At 48.2% G+C, this 22,365-nt stretch overlaps 1 protein-coding gene across 2 annotated transcripts in view; it reads right to left on the minus strand.

The window, feature by feature from the left end:
* Positions 1–606: 606 nt before the first annotated feature.
* The window catches only part of MAP2K6 (mitogen-activated protein kinase kinase 6), a 45,742-nt gene continuing 23,983 nt past the window's right edge, over positions 607–22,365 (minus strand). For both annotated transcript variants that reach the window (XM_042832969.1, XM_042832968.1), the window contains exons 6-12: positions 21,917–22,033; positions 21,417–21,468; positions 19,349–19,476; positions 18,599–18,676; positions 17,578–17,717; positions 14,808–14,853; positions 607–11,339 (exon numbers count right to left, since the gene is read on the minus strand). In XM_042832969.1, coding sequence (XP_042688903.1) covers positions 11,262–11,339; positions 14,808–14,853; positions 17,578–17,717; positions 18,599–18,676; positions 19,349–19,476; positions 21,417–21,468; positions 21,917–22,033 — 639 coding nt within the window. In that variant the 3' untranslated portion in view covers positions 607–11,261. The remainder of the gene's footprint in view (positions 11,340–14,807; positions 14,854–17,577; positions 17,718–18,598; positions 18,677–19,348; positions 19,477–21,416; positions 21,469–21,916; positions 22,034–22,365) is intronic.

The raw sequence follows: 22,365 nt of genomic DNA on the forward strand, positions 1-22,365 counted from the left end.
CATGTTTCAGCATGACCCAGACCAGCATGCTTTCCTCAAGCAAAATGCGATGTGACTTCAGCCAATAAATTAAGGGTGAAAACTGGCTTTGCATCATGGCAAAAGCATCACTAACCTTTAAAGAAACACGAGGCTTCAATGCAGATAACAGTGATGGGGCTAGCGTGGAACTGCAGGTTGGATGTGGGACCAAGTGCTGCAGCTGATTCGTATGGGGGCTGCATCAAGATGGGCCCTTGCTCAAGACCTGCACCCCTGGTCCATGCTGGCCACTGGGTTGCAACCCACTGCACCCCATCCGGGCTGCAAAGCTGCTCTGGGGGGCAGGAAGCCGGCTCCTCTGGTCCCCCAGCGTCTGCCAGAGCCACAGCAGGGCCGTGGCTCATGCTTTGATGTGGGCTGGACGGGATGTGGATACGTCTGCCGAAATGCGATTATTTCTGTAGAGCAGCTTGAGCATTCCCAATGATAAGCTGTTACAAGTAAGTTGATCCTTAAAAACCTTCCATATGAATAGCAAAAGCAGTACAAAATGTGCTCCCAGCAACCATTCCGCAGTCTACTGTAGCACTTCCAGCAGGTAAATACAGGTAGGCTGACAACGCGTCATTTTTAAATTTAATTTATTTATTTTTGTGTACATTTTTCTTAATTTGACTGACATACCATTGCTATAAAGATGCCCTGCTCTTTGAATATTTAATCCAAGACCACTAGTTCAAGTGTGGTTATGAAAAGTCACGGCAAACATGACTGGAAAGAGGTGGTTGGTTTTGACTTCCAGGCAGTTGTTTGAAGCATTTCATAGATGCACACAATAATCAGCAGAACACACGCACACGCAGTGCTGAGTTGAACACACACACACACGCACACACACATCTGGAAAATGGGTTACAGTGGTTGAAGTTTCAAAAAGGTGTACTGTCCCCTTCTCTCAGCAGCAGTGATAAACCTTTGGATATCCTGAGAAATAAAACTGAAGCGTAGTAAAGATCAATGTATTTTACTAACAGGGTCGTGGGTTCTTTTTCAAGATAAATACATTCTCCCAATCTATTTTGTCTTTCGAATGAAGAGGGCAGAGGGAAAGGTTAAGGAATACCAGTTCAGCTGTTCCACCAATATCCTTAATCCAATACAGCACAGGTCCTAAAAGCATCTCGTTAAAACAACATTAAATAAAAGCCTATCTAGCATTACGCACATGGTCCTACTGTCAGTTTCCTACTATTTATCACCTCCATAGGACGAGGAGCGGCTTTGAGATGAATGAAGACATCACAGGTTAAGAGAAGTGTTTCAGACTGTGCTGACACGAGGTCTCAGGGGTTGGCAGTGGGTGACCACCGAAACACTGCAGTGTTTGCCTGACCCCAGCAGTGATGCTGCTGTTAATAAACCACCAGCAGTGTTCACAGGACTGCCCAAGCCAGGGTGAGAAGGGCAGGGCTTCCAACCTCCATTTCCTTGCACAAAGATTTGGGGTCTTAAGTTAGGATATGGGAAGTTTTGATTCTGATGAGGACAGAGCTACCTCAACAAGCTAAAAAGTGACAATGGCTCCCACTGTGCCGTGCTGCCCTTCCCCTAACACCCCATTTCCCATTCCTCCCCACTCCTTTACTGCCAGAGGGGCTGTGTGAGGCTCTGGGCTGTGCTGCAGAGGAAAAAGGCAAGCAAAGATGAAGGCAACACAAACAAGCACGAAGCAATTAAAAGAACGATGGGAGATGCGGTTTGATGTACTTTTGCCAACAAATAAAATGTTTTAATTGCTCTTTTTGAAAACACTTGCATTGTGTTTTTTAAATCTCTGAAATAGCAGAGTGGCTCCCTGCACCCACCAAGCTGCACATAAATGCATACACACTCATAGCTTTGTGGAGCTACCGAATTTACTTTAAGACAAGTTTCTTTTGCATTCTGACAATTGGAGACAAGTTATTCACAAGAAGGCAAAGTTCATGCATGGCTTTGACAGCTCCGCTTTCTCATAAATGGTATTTGAAAAGCAGAAAGCAAATGAGGGCCAAAGCTCCATTTAAAGTTCACCTCAGATGCCTGAAAAGCATTTATACCCACATCCTTCTGAGGTCCCTGCTTTATGAACTTCTAATGAAATCCACATTCTGCTACCCAACACTTCTTATGCATAGGGGGAAGAAAAAACAAACCAGAAAACCAACGCAAGCTGTTGGAAAACAGATGCATCACAGAGTTCTTTATCAGCACAGCCTGGGCGGCTCTGGAAGCAGCAGAGCAGCAAGATACATTTGCAAAGAGAAGGAAGGGAATGAAAAGAACAAGAAGAGCATGTCTGGGAGACCCCTGCCTGTCTCCCACAGGTCTCATGTTTGGGATTGCACCCCTATGCTGCTTATCAGTGCTCCACACCTCAGCACTTCTAGTTCATTCCTGACAGCCCCGAGCATCCCTGACCTGAGGGCTGATGGGGAACTCCAGGCTCCTGATCAGAAGAACCTGACAGGAAGGCCTGGACTAACCCAGCTCATCTCAAACCAGATTGTATTTTTCAGGTGGCGAATTTTCTCAGAAATCCAATGCACTCAGGCTTGGAGCATCAAGCATTTTAGCAGCTAAGACGATCTCTGGTGCTACTCAATCCCCTCTGGAAGGAACCATTACAACGCAACTGGTGCTTCTCCTATTAAAACCAAACAACGATGAGCAGATTTATTCAGAAGACTCCAAGATGCTTAAAGAGGTGAAAAAAATGTTTTTTTTTTAAAAACAAAATTACTTCATCTCTAATTCCAGAGCAAACCAAGTCACTGAAAGAAAATCTGAACTGATACAAACATTGAACACATTAAAAAAGAGAAGGCTTCCAACTTGCCACTTTGCCTGTGTCCTCTTCAACACCAGCACACCACTGGGAAGTGGTTACTTTTCCATTCAGCTCAGTTCTCCTTAAACTTTTTAGCTTAAAACAACATAGAAACATAGAAATATCTTCATTACAAATTCCCCACCATCTCAAGACAGTAGATTTCACAAGTTGAGACAGAAACTCTACAAATTTCATAAATTTTGATGCCAAACATGGATCCTTGCCATTAAAACCATCGTTCCATAAATTGAAGACTTTGGACACTTTTAGACAGAGAAATGACAAGTTTTACTCCAACATATCCTCAGTTTGCGAGACACTACATTTAACAGCTTCCCCCCCGTGTATTGCTATTAACAAATAAATGCCAAATTCCAACAGTTGTGGATGTGGTGATCATTTCCAGCAGCCCCAGTGGCACAGTGACAGCCAACACCAAACACAAGCTGCTCAACTCATGGCTGCAGAGGAAGCAAAATGGTGGTAGACTTTGGAAATTCACAGCACACCCATTATATGGAAACGTTTGGAGCCAAGACTCTGGGTCTGGTGATGCTATGGCTTTTTTTTCTGTCTGTAGAGCCCCACCTTGACTTAAGCCCACCAAGCATGGGCTATTATTATTAGATATTTTCCTGGGAGCTGCCTAAGGCCATTGTATGAGATCCTGGGCAGCCTGATGTGCTGGGTGACAAACCTGTCCACAGCAGGGGTCGGAACTAGGTGATCTTTAAGGCCCTTTCCAACCTAAGCCATTCTATGATTCATCCTGTATTTATGGAAGGCTCACGACTAAATGCGGGCAAAATGTGGATGGAGAATTCTGCAGCTGCACCTGTATACGATAAATTCAATCCTGACAGCCTACACCACAGGCTGTAATTCTTCTTTAAACAAACCTTTTTGGCTCTTGCAAGGCACTTGATATACACCTCTTCACTCTGGCTGTCTAACTGGAAGACACAATGTCCCTTCCCACTCTTCCCAGTACCCTTCCTGAAGAGAAGCACACAGTTGAGCTGAGAGATACCACAGACTCAGATATTGTTTCTGGACACTCTGAGATGGCCGTAAGGTCTTTCTAAGAAGGAACAGACAAGAAAAAAAATGGCAACATGGCAGACCCCAATGCCTCCACCACACATAACCATAGAGGATCTGCTTGTAGCTGTGTTTTTAGAGGCCAGGCATGTACTTGAGGCCAACCTGCTCCCTCCTGCTCAGTGCTGGCTGCCTCTCCCCATTGCACTTGTCTCTAGCCTCCTGCTGGCATCTTCTGATTCGGACACTTGCATGCTGGTCATGGCATTACGGAAAGACCGCAGAATGGATCTCTTATTTTCTCAAAAAGAGTAATAATTTCGGGCAAAACCAGACTGAATTAGGATAAACCCTGAGCTGGCCCGAATTCTTCCTTTGTGAGAAACCAAACACGAATTTTCCTGATCTGTTCAGCAATACTCGGGGTGGGTGTGTTTATTCTCTATTTTAAAATTACACTATTCTGAGCTTCCTGGATTTAGCTGGGCCCAAAAGTGAAAGTAACATACCAAAATACCCCGAAATAAACTTCTAGGAAGGGTTTTCAGGTCTGGCTAAAACCACACAGCTTTGGAAATTGCCGAAAGCCGTCTGATCTTTCGAGATTTCCATCTCTATTTCCAGCACGTTTTAAGACACTTCCAAGCATTTCCCAGCTTATCCCCGCGGTACCTCGCAGCCGCTGGAGTGGTGCCCCATCGTTTAGAGAAACCCAAGAGCCTTTCGAGGAAGGAAACGCAGCCCGGCCCGCAGGCTGGCTGCCGGCAAGGGCGAGCCATGGGGCTGCTCTGCTTCCAGCAGGGATTTTTCCTGAGATGGAGAAGAAGTAAGAACAGATGTCAGGGAGTATTCCAACGGCTCGGGGAAGCTCTCACCTTGGCTGGATACCTGTGGGCGGGCGGTGGATAGCATATAGGCACTGCCTTCTTCTCCCAAAGGTCCCTTTCTTTTGCCTTCTCTCTGCCTGACCACCTAGGAAAAAAGCTGCTAGTAAAATCCCAGACAGTAAAATGCAAAATGTAACTGTGACTGTAGGGAAGAGGTCAATGGAGGCTACGAGCTGGCCAGCCATCCAGCAGTGCACTAAAGCAGGCCATGCAACACATGTCACAGCCACAATCATTCCTAGCGGAACAACACTGCCTGCAGCACAGGTCCTGCAGGATTCCTTTCTTCCTGTGGCAGTTATAAACGTAACTAACTAAAAGATGGGAATTTACTCCTTAAAATATTTACCCTCTTCTTTCTCAGCTACCGAGGCAGTTCCCAAGCCTTTCCCATCATTCATGCCCAATGAAACTCATTGACAAGCTCAACAGGGGAAGCAGCAATGCACAAGGCCATACAGGCACCACTACCAGCTCACTTGCAGTTCTTCCCTGGTTTTCTTTAGGGTTTTAAATTTTGTTTCTTTTGCAGGCAGTGGGGACACAGTGGCATCAAGGATACGAGACAAAATGCATCACCTAAATCCATTGCTCTCTGTCTGCTGAGCTCTGCTCGATCAACTTCAGCTCTTCCTTGGCAGAGAAGACAAACAACAGCTGCTCAACAAAGCACTTAGTTTGTCCCTATGCCATAAAACCACCCTTGCAGTTTTTTGCAGTCCCTTCAATTTATACAGTGCGGACCACTGGCATCACCAACAAGCTGAATCTATGCTCGTCTCCAAACACAAAAGATGAGATTCAAGTAAGCTTTTTCTGGCCCTTCTTAATAACAAAATCAACTGCTTTTATAGCGCAGGGTTCCGTGAAGGAGCTGCATCCTTTCAGCCTGAAACACTGCTTCATACTGCGCAGAAAGTATCTCTTCCAGCCACAGTCCAGGAGAGTGAATCTCAGTGCACTGCAGAGCTCAGGCCTGCCAGAGCACTCGTCAAATTTCATATTATCCATCTGCTCCAGTAAAGGCTGAGCTGAAATATTAATTAGGAGATCTGATCCCTTCTCACCAGAAACAATCTGGATTTTATAGCTCAGCCAGAGGCCAGAGAAGCAGACAAAGCTCTGTGATACATCCTTTGCTGCTGGTTAAAGGCTTTCAAGGAAATAAGTAACTTGGGGGAGAGGACACAGACTATAAAACACATGGACATCTGGTCTGTTATGTCCACCCACCATCTCCCCCACACTCAGCCCCTTTCTCCTAAGTGCATGCTCAGAACAGAGAGAGATAACTCCTCTAACATAAACAGCTATAATATGGCAATAAAGATTAATGAGTGAAACTTGCCATTTTATGTATAATCCATGGGGATTTACAATCATTAATCTTTATTAGTATGTAATAACTGTTTAGACATTAAGGACAGATTCTCAGCTGGACAAAACTGGCCTTATTCCAGCAAAGCCAATGGAGCAATGCCAGTTTACACCCTCCGTGACCCTAGCTTTAAATGAGAGCCATCCCCACCTGCAAGAATCGTATCACCAGCAGTATTTCCCCAACAGCAGGGGCTGACCAGCGAAGGCAACTATTTGTCTTTCTCTGTATCTGAAAAAGAGAGCTGCATGTGTCCAGGAAGCTCAACAATAGACATGTCAATAAACATGAGGAAATTCAATGAAAAAGCAACAGCAACAAAAGGAACCCCAAGGAGCAGGGAAGTGGATGATTCTTGAGGCAAGACTATAAGATCTGGTTTGGCAGGAGCATAACTAAGAGGGATGTAGCAATCTTTGGCATGTGAAAGAGTGAAAGCACCAAGACTGGCTCCCAGAGTTCCTCTAAGAGGAACAAGATGGAAGAGAGGGGAAAAAAAAAAAGAGCATCTTGGCTGGCTTTTCTGAGAGAGGAGTTTGGGTTTTGTTTTTAATAAAGAAGAGGCCTATTAAACAAGGGAGCTGGTGGGAACCTTGTCTGAACTACACCAGACCAGCCACTAAAGCAATGCTGCATTAGCCGAGTGGGATTTCCTCTTCCAAAACGTCTAGGAAAGAAGGGAAATGTTCAGGTACATACTCTGCTTCTGCAAACATGGAGAAATCCTGGCTAATGCTGTGTGTGTGGGTATCTCTGTCCTTGGAACTAGGCACTGCAACGTCGCATGGGTGAGGGCCCCAGAGTTCCTTCCCACCAAGTCAAAATGCACCCAACACTGCCCCAACAGCACACAACCACCTCCTTCCCCAGTCAAAGAACAGCGAGCTTAACTGCACTCAGTTATTTTAAGTGCTATTTCTAAGTAGTTACCCACCTAGAGCCTCCAGAAATGGCAGTCCTGCCTCTTTAACCTCCTTCCTTGCCACTAAAATCGACAGAAGTCAGGGAAAAATGCAGGCATACAATATAAAGCTATCTGTGTGAACTTCTGGAAAACCCCCAGAGAAGATGGACGTTCCACCCACCACAGCAGGGTGGCCCTTAAAAACGGTAACCAGCAAATGCTCTCCAAGTTCCCCATCAAGTTTAAGGGACAGTGGGCTTTTGGGGACCCAGAAAGAAGCCTTTCTGCAAGCCACAGTTCAAGACCCCTAGAAATGGCAAAGCCTCAAGCATGGAGGAGGTCGCAAGAACGTCAGGAGTTGTAAGGAATTTGGCACGTTGGAGAAAATAGATGATGAACATCATGCCCCTGTGGTCTCCCTCTTCCTGCCATGAGGATGGGCTATGCATGTCTCACACAGCCAGATCACCACTGCTGTGGCTGAGAAGAGAGCAGCAGAGAGGCCCTGCCTTGCAAATGTCTCACTGTGCTGGAATTAATTCACACTGCTGGTCCAAGCCATGGCTCAGTGCTCAGCTCTGGGCAGCTTTTCACTCCTCTTTACTCCCTGGGGTGTTTTGGTTTGTTTCAGGTTTGTGGAATGAGACCTGCTGCTTCTGCAATTTAAATATCCTGACTCGAGACAATCTAACACCCTGTGTGCTGCCCACAGTTCTGCACTGTCTGAAGACAAAGGAGCCTTTAGAAGAACAGCTTCGAGCCTCAACACCAGGGCATGGGGCATGGTTGCTGGGAAAGGCTAAATATCCCACAAATCGTGCCTCTCCCAGCCAAACCTGCACTCAGGTTACATCCAAAAAAGATTCTGGGTACTGAACAAAACCCTTTCATCTTTACTGAGTTTACAATCAAATGGAAAAGAGTCTGATTTTTGTTTTGCAACCTTGCAGTGGAGACTCTAGCTCTCCTCCTTGCTCTGAGGCCACCAGCCCAGGCTTCTCTCTAAGAATACCCTTGATCAGGCCAAGCCTGGTGTCCAGAAAGAGGGATGCAGAGACAGCTTCTGCATTCCTCTCCTCCTTCAAGTACCTTTTCAGTGACAACCAATGCAGATCACTGGTTTTACTCACACTGGCCATACAGATTCACACTTACTCTGGGCTGACGTAAATGACTTTTAAAGGAACAAAGTCATGGAGAATCAGGAGGAAGTGAAGTGATTTGTTGCATGCTCTATTGTAATGTCATTAAAACAAAGGAATCAGACAGCCCAAGCACTGCAAGAGCAAAAGGCATAAAAGAAAGTACTCAGCATGTAGTGTTGAGGCATGCAGGAATCATTTTAGAGGGTTACTAGCTGCAGACAACACTGACATTAATTTTCTATTGGAAAACGCTGGTGACATTAATATCTGCTATTAATACTGAACTTTGACAGTATCTCATAAATTCAACCTGTCAATTACAATGGCACTGAAATAAAGGTGCTGTGAGGTCAAGAGGATGCGGTGTCCAAATGAGACTTATATTCCAGGAGAAAAGTAGCAAAAACAATCTTTAACAAAAGCATCAGATCCATATGTAGGAAAACCAAAGGGTGGTTTTAAATGTCATGTTTTTCAAAGCGAGAATTGATGCTGGAACCAACTCCATAAACTGGCTGGCCGGACTTTCAGCTGCAGCTGAGGACAATCAATCAAAACAGCTCTGTGACTCTGAGAAAGTGAGAGAGAGAAAACACACACACACACCACGGAATATGAGAGGGCAGATTATGAGCCATGCGAGGCCTTTTAAAATTACAGAGTGAAGTAAAACATCCTTGTGTTTCACCCACAACACAGTGTGACCTGAAAGGTTCTCCTCGACGCAAAGTGAAATATGGAGCTTATTGTTACTGGGGGCCAGCAGGCTCGTGAAGCAGGGCCTGAGGAAGAGGAACCTCCTCCCCAAAGCCTGCATGACCCATGAGCCCTTTGCAGTAAGGAGTCACCTGCACCCTGCCTGCAGTGGAGGAGCACAAGGATCGATGAATCTCCTTCAATACGGAGCTGGACTTGACGACCCTTATGGGTCTCTTCCAAATCAGGATATTCTATGATAAGGTCCCAAGGCAGAGCAGCACTGTTGTAGGGTTTGCAACCACCTCAGCAGGCACTGCCAGCCACAGTTATGATGCTGGCAGCAGCAGCCCAGGCACTGGTGTCTATGTGCACCTCTCCAAAGCAGTTGCATGCCCCCAGCACCAGTGGTACTGCCCTGCCACTCAGGAGTCCCTGCTCTAAATACTGCCCTTCTCAAGAAATCACTTCCCAGATGGGTGCTCAGGATAATCCTGAAGTCCAACCTACACCAATGGAGACTGATGCCACTAAACTAGGAGAGAAAGGGCTGTATATAACATCCTGCACAACCATCTTGCAGGGCATGGCGCGCTTCCAGTTGGGATTTGGCTCTGAGAACTTGTGAAGAAGTGATGGGTGGGGAAGGGAAGCATGCAGAGGGGCATGAGGCACACGCACAGGCTGCAGTGCAGCCATACACTCATGCACCCTGCAGGGCTGGGGGAAGGAGCCACGGGCAAAGGCAAAGGATTCATAGCCTGGTAATGTAGCTGTGCAGGTCTGGCTCAGTCAAACCAGCACCATGCTGGTGCCTGCCAGTGGCCTTGCTCCAGACACAGTAATGCCTCGCACTGCTCGGCCCCCCTTCTCTGGAAAGAAACCATGTTACCTAAAAGCAGAGTGGGTCACCGTATTCCCCCTCCCACCCAGACAGCCTTCACACTCCAGTCCTTGGCTAGCAGCTTTTCTCTGCAGACTCGGGCCAACAGCAACAAGCTCCTGGGACAGGTGGGCTGTGGTTTCCCTGCACGGTTTTCCCAGCTGCTGACCTGATGGGGGGGACACCTGCAGCCCATGTTGGAGCCCGGCACTCCCGGCTGCCTCCAGTATCACAACCAGAGGTGGACATGGCCCAAATCACGTGCCAGCAAAGGCTCCAGGGCAGCACTCCTGAAGTCTGCACGCAAACACAGGGAGATTGCTACTCAGGCAGTGCTGAAAACCCTGGAAACCTGTGCTGAGCTATCCCTACTTTTTCAGACCTCCCGCTGTGATTGTTTGCCTTTCTTACCTGGAGGAGGTGAGAGGAGTGCCCTTTTGTGCCCAAAGCAGCACATCCCCAGCCCAGGTGAGCCCCAGACACTGCAACGCTGCTGGGCTTGAGGGCAGGTGGGGACCAGGCTCCTCCTGGTTTTTGTGCAACGTTCTGGACAAGTCGTTTCCCTCTGGGACTTCTATCCCAGAAACTCACCCAACAGTATCTTCCCACCCTGGACCTCATCACCTGCCCAGTCCTGCAGGGTAAGGGCAGGACATAGGGCATGGGCTTTCCCTGTGCAGAGGCTGGCAGAGCACCGTGGGCATTGGGCTGCCTGGGCTCAGAGCATGGTCTCTGGAGGTGAGGTGACCTCACGGAATGCCGGGGTTCCCTCCAGCACAGCAGTGCTGCTTCGCACCCTATGAAGGCAGCTCGAAGAGCTGAACTGAGATCCTTGTCTATAAATTCTTTATAGGATGCACATTAAATATTATCCACAACACAGACACTTCTCTTCTTCCTCTTTTCCTCTGGCACCTTTTTCCCCAGCAAAGCCCTAGGACTATTGCTTGCTGTGGCCTCATTTAGCATCATCATCATCACCACACATTCATCCTCATATAAAACAGAAATCTATTCCATCAAGCACTTAACATAAATATTAAAATAATGGAAGGGACAAAATATAAATCTACATACAACTTCATGACTACCATAGCACCTATTACCATGACAAAGCAAATTCCGGTTTGGGAGGAAGGGAAAGGGAAGTAGGAAAACGTTAGGAAGAGGGGTTTTGACTGTCATTAAATATGTAAATCACTCTTAATTTTTTGTTGTTGTCGTTGTTTTGCTTTTGTTTCAAGGTTACCAACCTTATTAAAATTCATTTCACTAACCAGCTCGTTCTATGTCACTATGGATACCAAAGAACCCTTTTAAAAACTTCGGCGAGGTGGGGGGTTTCTCAGAATAAAAACAAAACAAAACAAAACACGGCGACTTTCTGTTGGTGCTTCCATGACAAGTCCTGCCACGCGCCCCTCCCCTGCACCCACCAGTCCACAGAAGGGCAATTCATACAAAGTCCAGTTCTCAGTCTCCCAGGATGAGTTTGACAAAAGAGGCGACGTCTGTCTCTTTGGATTCGTGCAGGGTGAAGAAAGGATGTTGCTGGGAAGAGGAGTGGAAAAAAAAAGAAAAAAAAAAACAGAAAAGTTTATTATTCACAATGCTGAGGACTGAATCTAATGTCTTTTCAGACAGTCTTCTAGTTGGTGGCAAACAGTCTGTTGCAATCATCATTTTCAGGCTGGATATTAGGAAACTTTTCTCCAAAACAGTGGCGATGCACTGGCAACAGCTGCCCAGGGAGTGCTGGGGTCACTGCCCCTACAGGTGTTGCAGAACCTGGATGTGGCACTGAGGGATGTGCTCAGTAGACACAGTGCGGGTGGGCTGAGGTTGCACTTGATCTTAGAGGTCTTTTCCAACCTTAATGCTTCTATGACTCTACAATAATATTGGGCTTTCCACGTTTTGCAGCTGAGACACTTCTAGGAGGCTTCACAAAGGCTGTGGATTTGTGCCACGCTCTGGCATTCTCTCTCTCCACCTTGCCCTGCCCAGGAGGGCTGCCCTGGGCTGCTCTTGAAGCAACAGAGAGTACTGAACAACATCTCTAGCACGTCGTGCCCAGCAGCCTGGGAGCAAGGGAAAACCTCGCAGGAAGGCTGACTGCAGTGGGTTTTCCCTCAGCTTCCTGCTTTATCTGTGTATTTACCCTCTGGTGACTTTTGAGTCTCATTTCTTCCCTGCAATTGCTCATTCTCACAGCAGGAGATGGCTACCTTACCCCTAAATGCCGCAGAGAGGAAAGCCATCCTGGCTGGAAAGCCATCCCCAGCTGTATGTTTAACTACTTAATCGTAACCAACATGGGAAGACATCCTGCCAGAAAATCCTGCCTGCATTTCGGCGCAAATGGAAAAATATGTGGAAGGATTAAAGTACACAACTGAATACCCCCAGAAGCTCCTTTCTGCTAGCACCAGCAACTCACTTTGTACCAGGGCCTGCAATGCATCAGTCAAAGCCAGCTTCCACCTGAAATCACCAAAACACTCTTTGACACCCACTGTCTTGGCAGTTAATTGTATTTATTTGTATTGAGAGTGTTAAAGAGAACCAAATGGCAGCTGGGGCCCTGCAGGGCTTGCAGGCAACCCCGGCTCTGTGTAAAACATAGCTGTGCTTCCCATACACAGCCTGGGGGAGCTTGGTCTGATTCCCAACTCTCTCCACTCAAGATGGATTTTTAAAGATATTTTGGGGTTTGTAGGGTTTTCTAAAGCTGCCATGACCCCAGTCCCTGAGAGCTGGCTATGTCAAACATCTATGGCAGCGGACAAGTGGAGGGAGAAGAGGGGCAGAGAAAGGAGACTTTCCAAGGTGGGCTTGAGAGCAAAGTTATCCAGCAACCAAAGAGGCAGCTCTGAGCAGCCAGAAAACAAGCCAAAGGCACAGCGGCAAGGAAGAGGAAGCGCAGTTACGTGGGAAATAGAACTGAAAGGGGTTGTGGTAAGTATTCAGACATAATTTAAGGTCTCTCTGGGTCAGACAGTCACGGAAATTAAATGTCCTGAATAACTCTCAATGTTATAATAGAAATAATAGAAATGACCCAAATGGCCTGCTGTATGATTATCCTATCGAGATACCACTGCTTTCACACCCCAGCTAACTCACACCCAAAGCAGTGCCACCACAGCCCAGATGCACCCACACCCAAGACATGAGTGGCAGCAGTGCCCTCCAGCCCTGTCTGTCTGTGAACCCAACCCCTCTGCAATGTCTGAGTCTAGTTACAGCACAAACCCCCCCCGTGGTGGTGGGAAGTGCTGCCTGCAACGTGCAGACCACCGGGGAGGAGTCCTGCAGTAGTTTCATGCTCCACTTCACCTGGGGAAGTGGTTTTTTAAATGAGATTAAGCATCCGTATCAGTTTTCCTGATGCTCAAGATAGCACAGAGTCATATTTTCCATGAGAAACCTCAATTCCACAGGAAAGCAAGGGAGCAGTCTTGGTCTAAATGGCAAGTCCAATCCAGTACCACAACTTAATGCCATAACAGAGAGAGGAGGGATTAAAAAAAAAAACACAACAGAACAGCAACCCTCAACCACAGGACCTCACAACATTCATGTCAGCCATAAAATACCACAGCATTGAGATACTCTGGAGAGGTGATCCAAGAACCTAATTCAATAGAAATGCACTCGCTTGCCAATGGGTATTAATGCTGCAACAGACAGAGCTGAGCTGGTGAACCTTTTGATAAAAGGCCATTTGGCAAAGTTCAGAAGTACACTTAAAATATGTATGTGTTTATTCAGTAGTAATTAAAAAAACAAAAACAAACAGAAAAAAAAAAAACAACATAAAACTCAAGCCTCCTTTTGTCTGAAACCAGTATTTGGGCAAACTGTGTGTAAACAGATATATATAAAGAAAAACTGCATTACAGGGCCCAGCAAAAAATGCCACTGGAATTATTTATTGCTTCCAATTCACTTTTGAAAGGTGCATTGATTTCTGGCATGTCTTGCAGCCAGAGAACACTTTCAACCCTGGCACCTTTGCACCATGGGGGTCCCAACAACTTGAAGCAGAGCAGCAGTGAGGCTGGGGATGTCAACCCCTGGGTGACACAATGCACATCCTAAGGGCAGGAGACACCAATACCCAGGGCACAAAGTTAGGCACTTTCCAGCCTTTAGCTGTCAATCAGATGACAGTGAAAAAGAGACGAGATGCCTGAGTGAAACACTGGCTTCCCAAGCTCCCCTGCTTTTGGTCAGCTTTTAGCAGCACCAGGATCAATACCACAACATCAGGAGAGAGACAGGCCATGAAGCTGTGGAGCCCTGGCAGAAAAACCTCAGCACAGACCATCCTATGCCAGCTCCAGCCCAGAGCTGACTGAGTTACGTCAACGTCTGCACTGCTGGAAGTTCCTCTGCAGTTAAGTGCATCTGACTTCGAAGCCCCGCACTGCTCTACATTTCCTTCGTTGTGAGCCTTTATCAGCATCTTCTTCCTCAGTTATTCCTCCTCCCTAGACATGCTCACAGTCTCTAAGCAGCAGACAAAACTCAATAACCGGAATTATTAGTCACAGACTTGTGTCTGTCCCTAACATTCAGAAATCACTCTGTCCAAAGTTTCCTCTCCCAACACACCATAACAGGAGAGCTCAAGAGACCGCCCCATTCCTGCAGCCCTCACGTTGTAAGCACTTGGCTTCAGTGTTTGAAGCCATCACACAAACCCAAGAGGAGGACTTTACCCTTGCTAAGTGATTCTCTGCAGCCTCGTTCTTATCCCTTAGCAAATCACTGTTTTACACTTTTTCTCCACTGATCTGACTGGAATAGCACTTGATTGACACCTCCAAGAGCATCTCTGTCTTGCAGCACCTTCCCAAGACACTGAAGTGCCAGCATCTTCATTTCTGTTATAAAAATTGAGATGCTGAGCATCCCAAATCACAAGCCACTTTTGGAAACCCTGAGTTCAGCATTTCATTACAACCCACCTCAGCTCTGAACCAATACACTGTTTAATCCAGGCATACTCACCATAAGCTCTGGATATGTTGGCCGCTCTTTGGAATTCTTCTTCAAGCTTTAATGAAAAGAAAAAAAAGAAAATTGCTCAACGTTACACTCTGCATGACAGTTAAGCAAGCCCATAAAATCACACTGTGACAAAAGCAAGGCTTCAAGTCCCTGTAGAGTAAGTTCAGCCACTTATCCATACACTAAGCAAGCAGCTTAGCCATTGAGGACACCTGCAACAAACACACACCAGTGCTCTAGGCCCTGGGTCCGCAGGCACTTCACAACGGTTAATGCTCTGCCAATTGCTGGGGACAGATACAATTGGTTTTTTGGGTACCATCCAGTAGGTCAGCTGCTACAGGTATGGCTGCAACCTTTGATTGGGAGTGGCGACCGAGTGGCTCCAAAGCACATGTACAACTATTTGTTTATCAGCCCGCTGTTATCAATGGGGACGGTTACATGGGACATCCTTTTTTCTCCTCTCCTACAACAGATGGCTCTGGAGAGTTGTAGCTGGAAGTTATTTTGGTTTCCCTCCTGCAGAAAATAGTTTTTAAAAGACAGGACGTAATCGCTGCTCACTTCCTGACAGTGTATTTAGGGGAAAGACACTTGGAGCAACTTGAAAAGATCTTCACACACGTACACGTCGGTGGCGGGGAAAAGGTGTCACACTGAGCAAAACAAAAGTGAGAACCTCGGTGATGATAAGTTGCTCCTCTGCTGGGATTTGACGGAGCCCAGAGGAAGCAGAGTACACACACTGAATAGATATTTCCTGCTTGCTGTGTGTAGTGGGCTCGTGTTCAGTGTCATGTTGTGAATGAACAGAGGAACCTAGTAACGATACGTGCCAATATCGACGAACTGGAGGTACGGGATGTGTCACATCCTCTGGGCTGAAAAGCAACCCAAGCTGAGATGCTAAGGTGCATTTCAAGGTTGGGTGTGTTCAGAAGCAGGATTTGGGTATAGTCCTCTTAATTTAGACCCTCTACAAACAAAACCCTTATTCCCAGGTTACTAATACCAGGAAATTTGTTGACACTTTACTGATACCCGTGTAAATCTTTGGGAACAAAGAGCGTATTTGGATCTGATGCTAGCTCAGACGTCCCAGGAACTTCCCTGCATTAGCTACAGGTCATGAGAGCTGCACCACCCCACACAGCATATGGTGCAGTTCACTCTGCCACCTGTTGAACTGCAGATAGCCTTAAACCAGTCCTCATACACTGACTTGATATGACATGGTCTGCTGTCAGACAGCACAAAACCACTACAGTCCACAACCAAAGTGCTCTCCTGATTCCATGCAACTCTACTGAGCTGAGGGGCCTTCAGTGATCCTAGATGGTAGGATTTGCAGAGAGAGGAAAAGCCATATGCCCCACAAAGCACGAGCTTTCAAGATATAAGTGCTGCTCAGCAGGGTTATTCTTCTCACTGCAACCACCATAAACAGCAGAGGATTTCTTGTTCCTAAATCAGCCCAAGGCAATATCTGCAAGAAACCATGCTTGCAAATGCAAAATATGCCTCCATTCAGTGGGGAAGAAAAGCCTGCCTGGCACAAACAGGCAACTTAGCAATAACAAGCAGTGAGCCAGCAGCACGGGAGAAAGGCAGCTGGTCCAAAATCCCAGCGTGGGTCTTGCAAAAATGGTGGGCATTCTGCAAGAGGGGTTTTTCCAAGCCAGCTCCCACCTCCCAGAGACACAGAGCAGCGTGGGTGTGTGCAGGTATTCCCCAGTGTGGGTTGGTGCAGACCAATACAGGGACCTCGAAAACATGTTTGGACAAGACTCCAAAGAATCCGAGTGTCGGTACTTAAAGTTCCCAGGCAGGAGTGGCTGATAATCCCCTTCCTGGGTCACAGCAGAGCCTGCTGGGCTCCAGGCCCTGACACTGGCAGCTCAGGAACAGGCTCACATTTCTGTATTTGTCGATCTGCCGTCCTTTCTTGGCTGCCCCGCAAACCACCATCCACCTGCCAACTTGGCAAGCAGCGGATGGCACTGCAGCGCCTGGAAAATACAAATGCCTCCCAGGCGGTTTCCAGGGAAGCTGGAGGGAGAAGCAGTCAGGAGCCGTGGGGCCGCTGCCAGCTCTCTGTGAACCATACGACGAGGGCAGCTGTGAGTCTCCTCGGGTGCTGGGAGAGCCTGAGCTTTCACGCAGCGCTGCCGGCCTCCAGACAGCGCTCATCTGCTCCAGCCCTTTTCCTACAACGCAGCCAAATTCTCCTGCTGCTTCCAGCTCTGAATCCTGGGGAAAACAGAGCAGCAGCCGGAGGGCCCCGGTAGCGGGATGGCCGTGGATGGGGCCATTGCGGGGCAAGCTCTGTGCTGTGCCTGCCCTCGGTGCTGCTTCCCTCTGGAGCAGGGTGGCAGGAGGACACGGCCATTTCTGGGCTCTGCTCACCTTTCCTGTTCTCCATTGCTAACCCTGTGCTGCTCATACAGAGACAACCAGCTGAGAAATCCTCCTTAATCCCTTCCTCCCGTGTCCTCTAAAAGGCTGAGCCCGGTCCTTAAGCTGGCAAGGCCATCGCAGCCACTACCATCACACCAAGGACGCGCAGTCCCAGCACAGTGCCAAGGCTCAGCGCAGCTCAGCCCCGGTCCTGCAGGTGTGAAGGCACAGCCCTTACCCTGAGAGGTTATGGTCCACAACCATCAGGTTGTCCCCCTGATGCGGGGATGGAGACAGCACCTGCCCTCCTCAGCCTCAGCTGGCTGGGACCTGCAGGGCCAGGGGAGAGGGTGAAGGGTGGTTTGTTTACCATTGCGAGGTAAAATCGACGAATTCTGCTGAGAACTTGTCTGCTGGGAGCTGCGGCGACGGCTCCTCCACCACCTGCTTGAGCTGCTGGAAGGGCGTCCCCCAGGAGTCATAGGGAAAGCGCAGGATGGCCAGCTCGATCTGGGGAGACAGCACCCAACCTCAGCCCTGCAGGACACCCCACAGCCACCCCATAGGATTTGAACAGCCTGTGCTCCCACCCATGCACCCACACCACCCATGGCTTGGCTCCGCATAAACTCGTGGCATCTCATCACCCCACCAGGCTACAAGGCATCACATCTTACATTTTACATCCCCCAGTATATAAGGAAGTCCTGAGGAGACCCAGAAGCCTCCAAATTCAGTCCTCCCCACTGCCACCCTGTTGCATGTCACTGGGGACAGGTTTCAAGTTAAAAACAAAAACAAACAACAAAGCCATATTGCAAAAGGTACCTGTGCTATAAAAAGGCAACTGATGGCCTCCCCCTAAACACTGCTTCTCCTGGTGTGCAAAACGTATCATCAACACCCAATGCCTCCTCCTCCAAGAAGACTTTACTAAGCACTCAGTGCTGGGAGTGCTGTTTCAGATTGGAATCCAACCTGCTGCACTGATGGACACTGTTGCCTTAGCCCATGCTGCCATCTCCCGGCTGCCTGCAGCCACCACAGCACAGCTGTCCCCATCAGGGTGGCATGCTGCAAGGACAGCCACAGGTTGGACACTCAGTGGTTGGCCAACGGCTGGACATCCCTGGGGGCCAGTCCTGCCATGCCAGTGCATCCAAAGTAGCAAGGATTTTGCAAAGCAGCTCCATCCCCCTTACCCTTGACCCTACCACGTACTTAGTGGTATCTTGTGGAGCTGTGTACCCCTTCCCACCCTATCACATTCCCAGGGAACCACTGCCATCAGTGTCAGGGAGATATGGGGAGGAAAATAAATACACAAAGCACAGCCAAGCCTCCAGCACTGCTGCAAGCCCCAGATTTCCCTACCATTGTGATCCCCCTACCATCGTGATCCCCAGGCTCCAGATATCAGATTTGACGCTGTACCCCTTCTGGTTCAACTCCGGGTTAATTCTTTCAGGCTGCAAAGAGATGTAAAGCAGTTAAGAAAGAGGGATGGACCCAGTGCAGTGCCTGCACCCAGGGCTCTCTGACCTCAGAGAGGTCTTTCAGAGATGTCAGGCCAGTGCCACATAGCCTATGCTGCAGCTTGCTCCCTTGGCCACTGTGGCACCAGATGCAGCCCTACATCTTTGTCAGTAGGGGCAGCAGTGAAATGGGTCACCAGAAACACTTGGTACCTGCACCAGGGAATGGGGTGATGCAAGTGATGCGGCATATCTGGCACAAAAAGGAGTGATGAGCCTCAGTTCCTCAGGACTGAGCTCACTCTGTGCATCCACTCCATAGAAAGCAAGTCCAAAGGAGTGTTTTCCTCCCAGGAGAGTACTGTTATCCCCAAAAGGGCAAACGGTAAAAGTGCAACAGGGAGTAATTACAGAGCCTTCCCAAGGTCATGGGGAGGCAGTAAGGCAGCAGAAAGCTGTGCCCAGGAGACCTGATTTGACCTGTGAGATTGACCTCTATCTCTGCTCCTTCACAAGCAGTTTCAGGGATATGTCTTCCAAAACGAGGCCCCAGGACAGGCTGGTGGCTGATCCTTCTCCCTTTAGGACGACCTGACACCCAGGCTCATGTTCCTCTGGCTGTCCCACAGCAGCTTGCACATGCAGCTTTTCAGCATCTCAACTTACAGCCATGTAGGGTTTGCATCCTGCATCCATGGTTTTAGCAACAGAGTCAACGAGGTAACCGCTAATCCCAAAATCGCACATTTTCACCTGCCCCTGCGTATTGATCAACACGTTAGAGGGCTTTACATCTGCAAGAAGGAACACATACCACAGTCACTGTCACGCATGGGTGGCTGAGCCAAGCCAAAAAAGCCAAAGAGCTTCCTATCAGCAGAGGGCACCAAAGGTGCCCACGCAAACCCCAGCATTGCACACACAGCAGAAGCCCAGCTGGCTGAAGGGACTGCACATCCAGGTGACTGACTCATGGGCCTATTGTATGCCCTGCGTGTGTCCTTTCACTTGCATACTCCTCTCACTGGTTTGGGGAGGTGAGAAGAAACCCTGTACACAGCCATTCCAGCAAGCCAGGGATGGCCACGGACATCAGAGCACTCACAGGGAACAGCTCTGCAGAGCTGAAGACATCTCTAGGGAATGTCTGTGCAAGGCTGGAGCACTGCTGAGCCTCCAAGTGAGGCTGCTCTTGTGTCAGGACAAGGAAAACCCACAGAGCAGGGATGACAGGCAGACAGGAGAGGGTGAAGAGCAGTGAGGGTTGTAGTGGAAGAAGGAAGCAATAAACTGAGATGAGGATCAAGATTTCAGAAGTGGCCTCTAAATTTAAAGATCCCAAGCTTGAAGGCAGTGTTAACAGCAGCAGGCGTGTGGGTGCTCCACACCTTATGGAAATCAGACAAGCGTCTCAGCTATTTATTACTGCCAGATTTATCTACTTCCCATCATGGCCCTGTAATCCTTGGTGCCTTCGTGTTTGCATAATTCTCATGAAGGTGGTTACAATCACCATCAGCAAGGGAAATTAAGGCACAGAAAGAACCCAAAAGTGATATCCAGCTTGGAGTACAGGGGCTTTCCTGCACAGTGGGGAATCCTCCCTGCCTGGGCTACTCCCAGATGGAATTTCAGCACAAAGTCCTTTTGCTGATCTGATTTATAAGCCCAACACAGCCCTTCTATCTTCTCTCACCCCGAACAATCTTGACACCCAGAAAGAAGAGGTCACTTCTGCAACAAGGTCATCTACCTACACGTGATAAACTATGAAAAAGAAGAGCTGAAAAGGAGACCAGAAGCTGCTTTGTGTCCTGCTCTTCAGAATTGAGTGGATTACAGATTATTAACAACCACTCTCTCATCAGCGTTTTGCCATCAAAAGCCTCAGGTAGCTGAGATTCTCACCCATCTGTTATTATCTCAAAATAAGATGGTTTTCAGTGGAAATCAAACAAGCAAACAGAAATCCAGAAGCTGAGCAGCATTTTTCCACCCACTGCAAACGACACAGAAGGCAGAGCTCAACCTCCAGCCACATGCAGTATCTACAGAACACAACCACTTGTTGGAGCTGAACTGTTCCCTTTGGACACCCCTTGGCCCAGCAGTCACACTCCAGAGAGGGCTTTTTCCTCCTTATGATAAATTGAAGATGATTCTTTAGAAAGAAAGGGATCAAGCAGCAATGCTGCAAATTTCTTTCTTTCATGGCATCCATGAGATGCAAAAAGAGAAATGCTTAAAGAGAATATTCAAGAGTTCACATGAAGCTATGTTCTATGATTCTATGTTAAGTAGGGAACACACTGCCCAGCTAGTGTTTGGGGAAGCCCACAGAAGGGGATGGGGATGGTTAAGTCACTGCCAGAATGGAGAGGCCTGCACAAAGCCTGATCCAGAGCACAGCAAAGTCAGAAGGAAAAGTCTGCTTTAATTTTGCAGAGGTAGTGAAGCACACCGTGGATTCAGACCACGGATTAGGGAAACGTAATCCAGAGCAAACAGCTCTTTCTCTGCCAACACAATCAGGCTGGAGCCCACTTCTCCGCTCCAGCTCCAGCTCCAGCTTGGAGTTTTTAAAGAGCAAATCAGCAGACATTTCTTCTGACGTGGCTTTTGCTAGTCATAAAAGAGAGCATCTGGGGTACTTTGGGAGCCCTGCGCCCGGCTGCGAGGCCAGCCCTCAGGAGGCTGACGGGACAGACAAACAGCAGCACAGCCTGGCTCTTACCTCTGTGGATCACGGAGAGCTTACTGTGTAGATGTTCTAGTGCTTTTACAATCTGAAAGAACAAATCTAGAGTGAATCACAGCTGGTAGCACTGCGGTGGGGAGGCAATGCTGACTGCCTTCCCCCCATCCTCACTGGACCTGCCTGGAGGGAAGGAGCTACATCTCTCCTGTGTCCTGCACCCTGAGGTGACAGCAGGCACCCAGCGATCTCCCAGAGTGTCAGAATCCTAATGGGAAGGTAGAGGAGCTGTGGGGTCATCCCCACACCCAATACTGTGCCGCCTCTTAGAGGCAGTGTGCACAGGCACATTTGGGGGGTATTTATGGCTCATAAATGACATCACCCAAGACCAAATACTGGAAGCCACCTAGAAACGTCCATATGGGCTGGCCTGTGGACCTTGCCCAGTGCAAACACTGCTGGGAGGCTGGTGATGCAGGACTTGGCTCAGAAAAGAAACATCCTTTTCCTTCCCTCCTCGCCCTGCTCATACTCACAGAGACGGCTATTTTCCCTAAGATGTCCTCAGGGATCGTCAGGCCTTTGTCAATGACATGCTTGTAAAATTTGTCCAGTGAGGTATCCATCAGCTCCATGCAAATCCACACGTCTCCCTGGAGGATAAAAAAAGCAGATATCTGCCTATGGAATGGATCACCCTTTCCTTTCACGTGCAATCATCATCTTCAGCGCTGTCCTCCTTTGCTGTTCTGTTTGCCTCTTTCTCTGTCATCTAAAAGTCATTCAGCAAAACTGAACTGGGCATTCCCCTTCTCGTCTCCCCAGCTGGAATTAAGTGCCATCCACCTTCCCTACCATTTAAAGTTCATTTTCTGCTGTCTCTTCCCAAAGCAGAGTCTCTGTAATTTAGGAGTCCTGAAAGTTATCAGGATTGAGGTTCCTTACATGCTCAGGTCACTCTGCAAATGCCCAGTCGGGAAACATT

This window comes from Centrocercus urophasianus, unplaced genomic scaffold, assembly GCF_019232065.1.
Source record: "Centrocercus urophasianus isolate 14NV4802_14NV808 unplaced genomic scaffold, USGS_Curo_1.0 seq_40, whole genome shotgun sequence".
Taxonomy (NCBI): domain Eukaryota; kingdom Metazoa; phylum Chordata; class Aves; order Galliformes; family Phasianidae; genus Centrocercus; species Centrocercus urophasianus.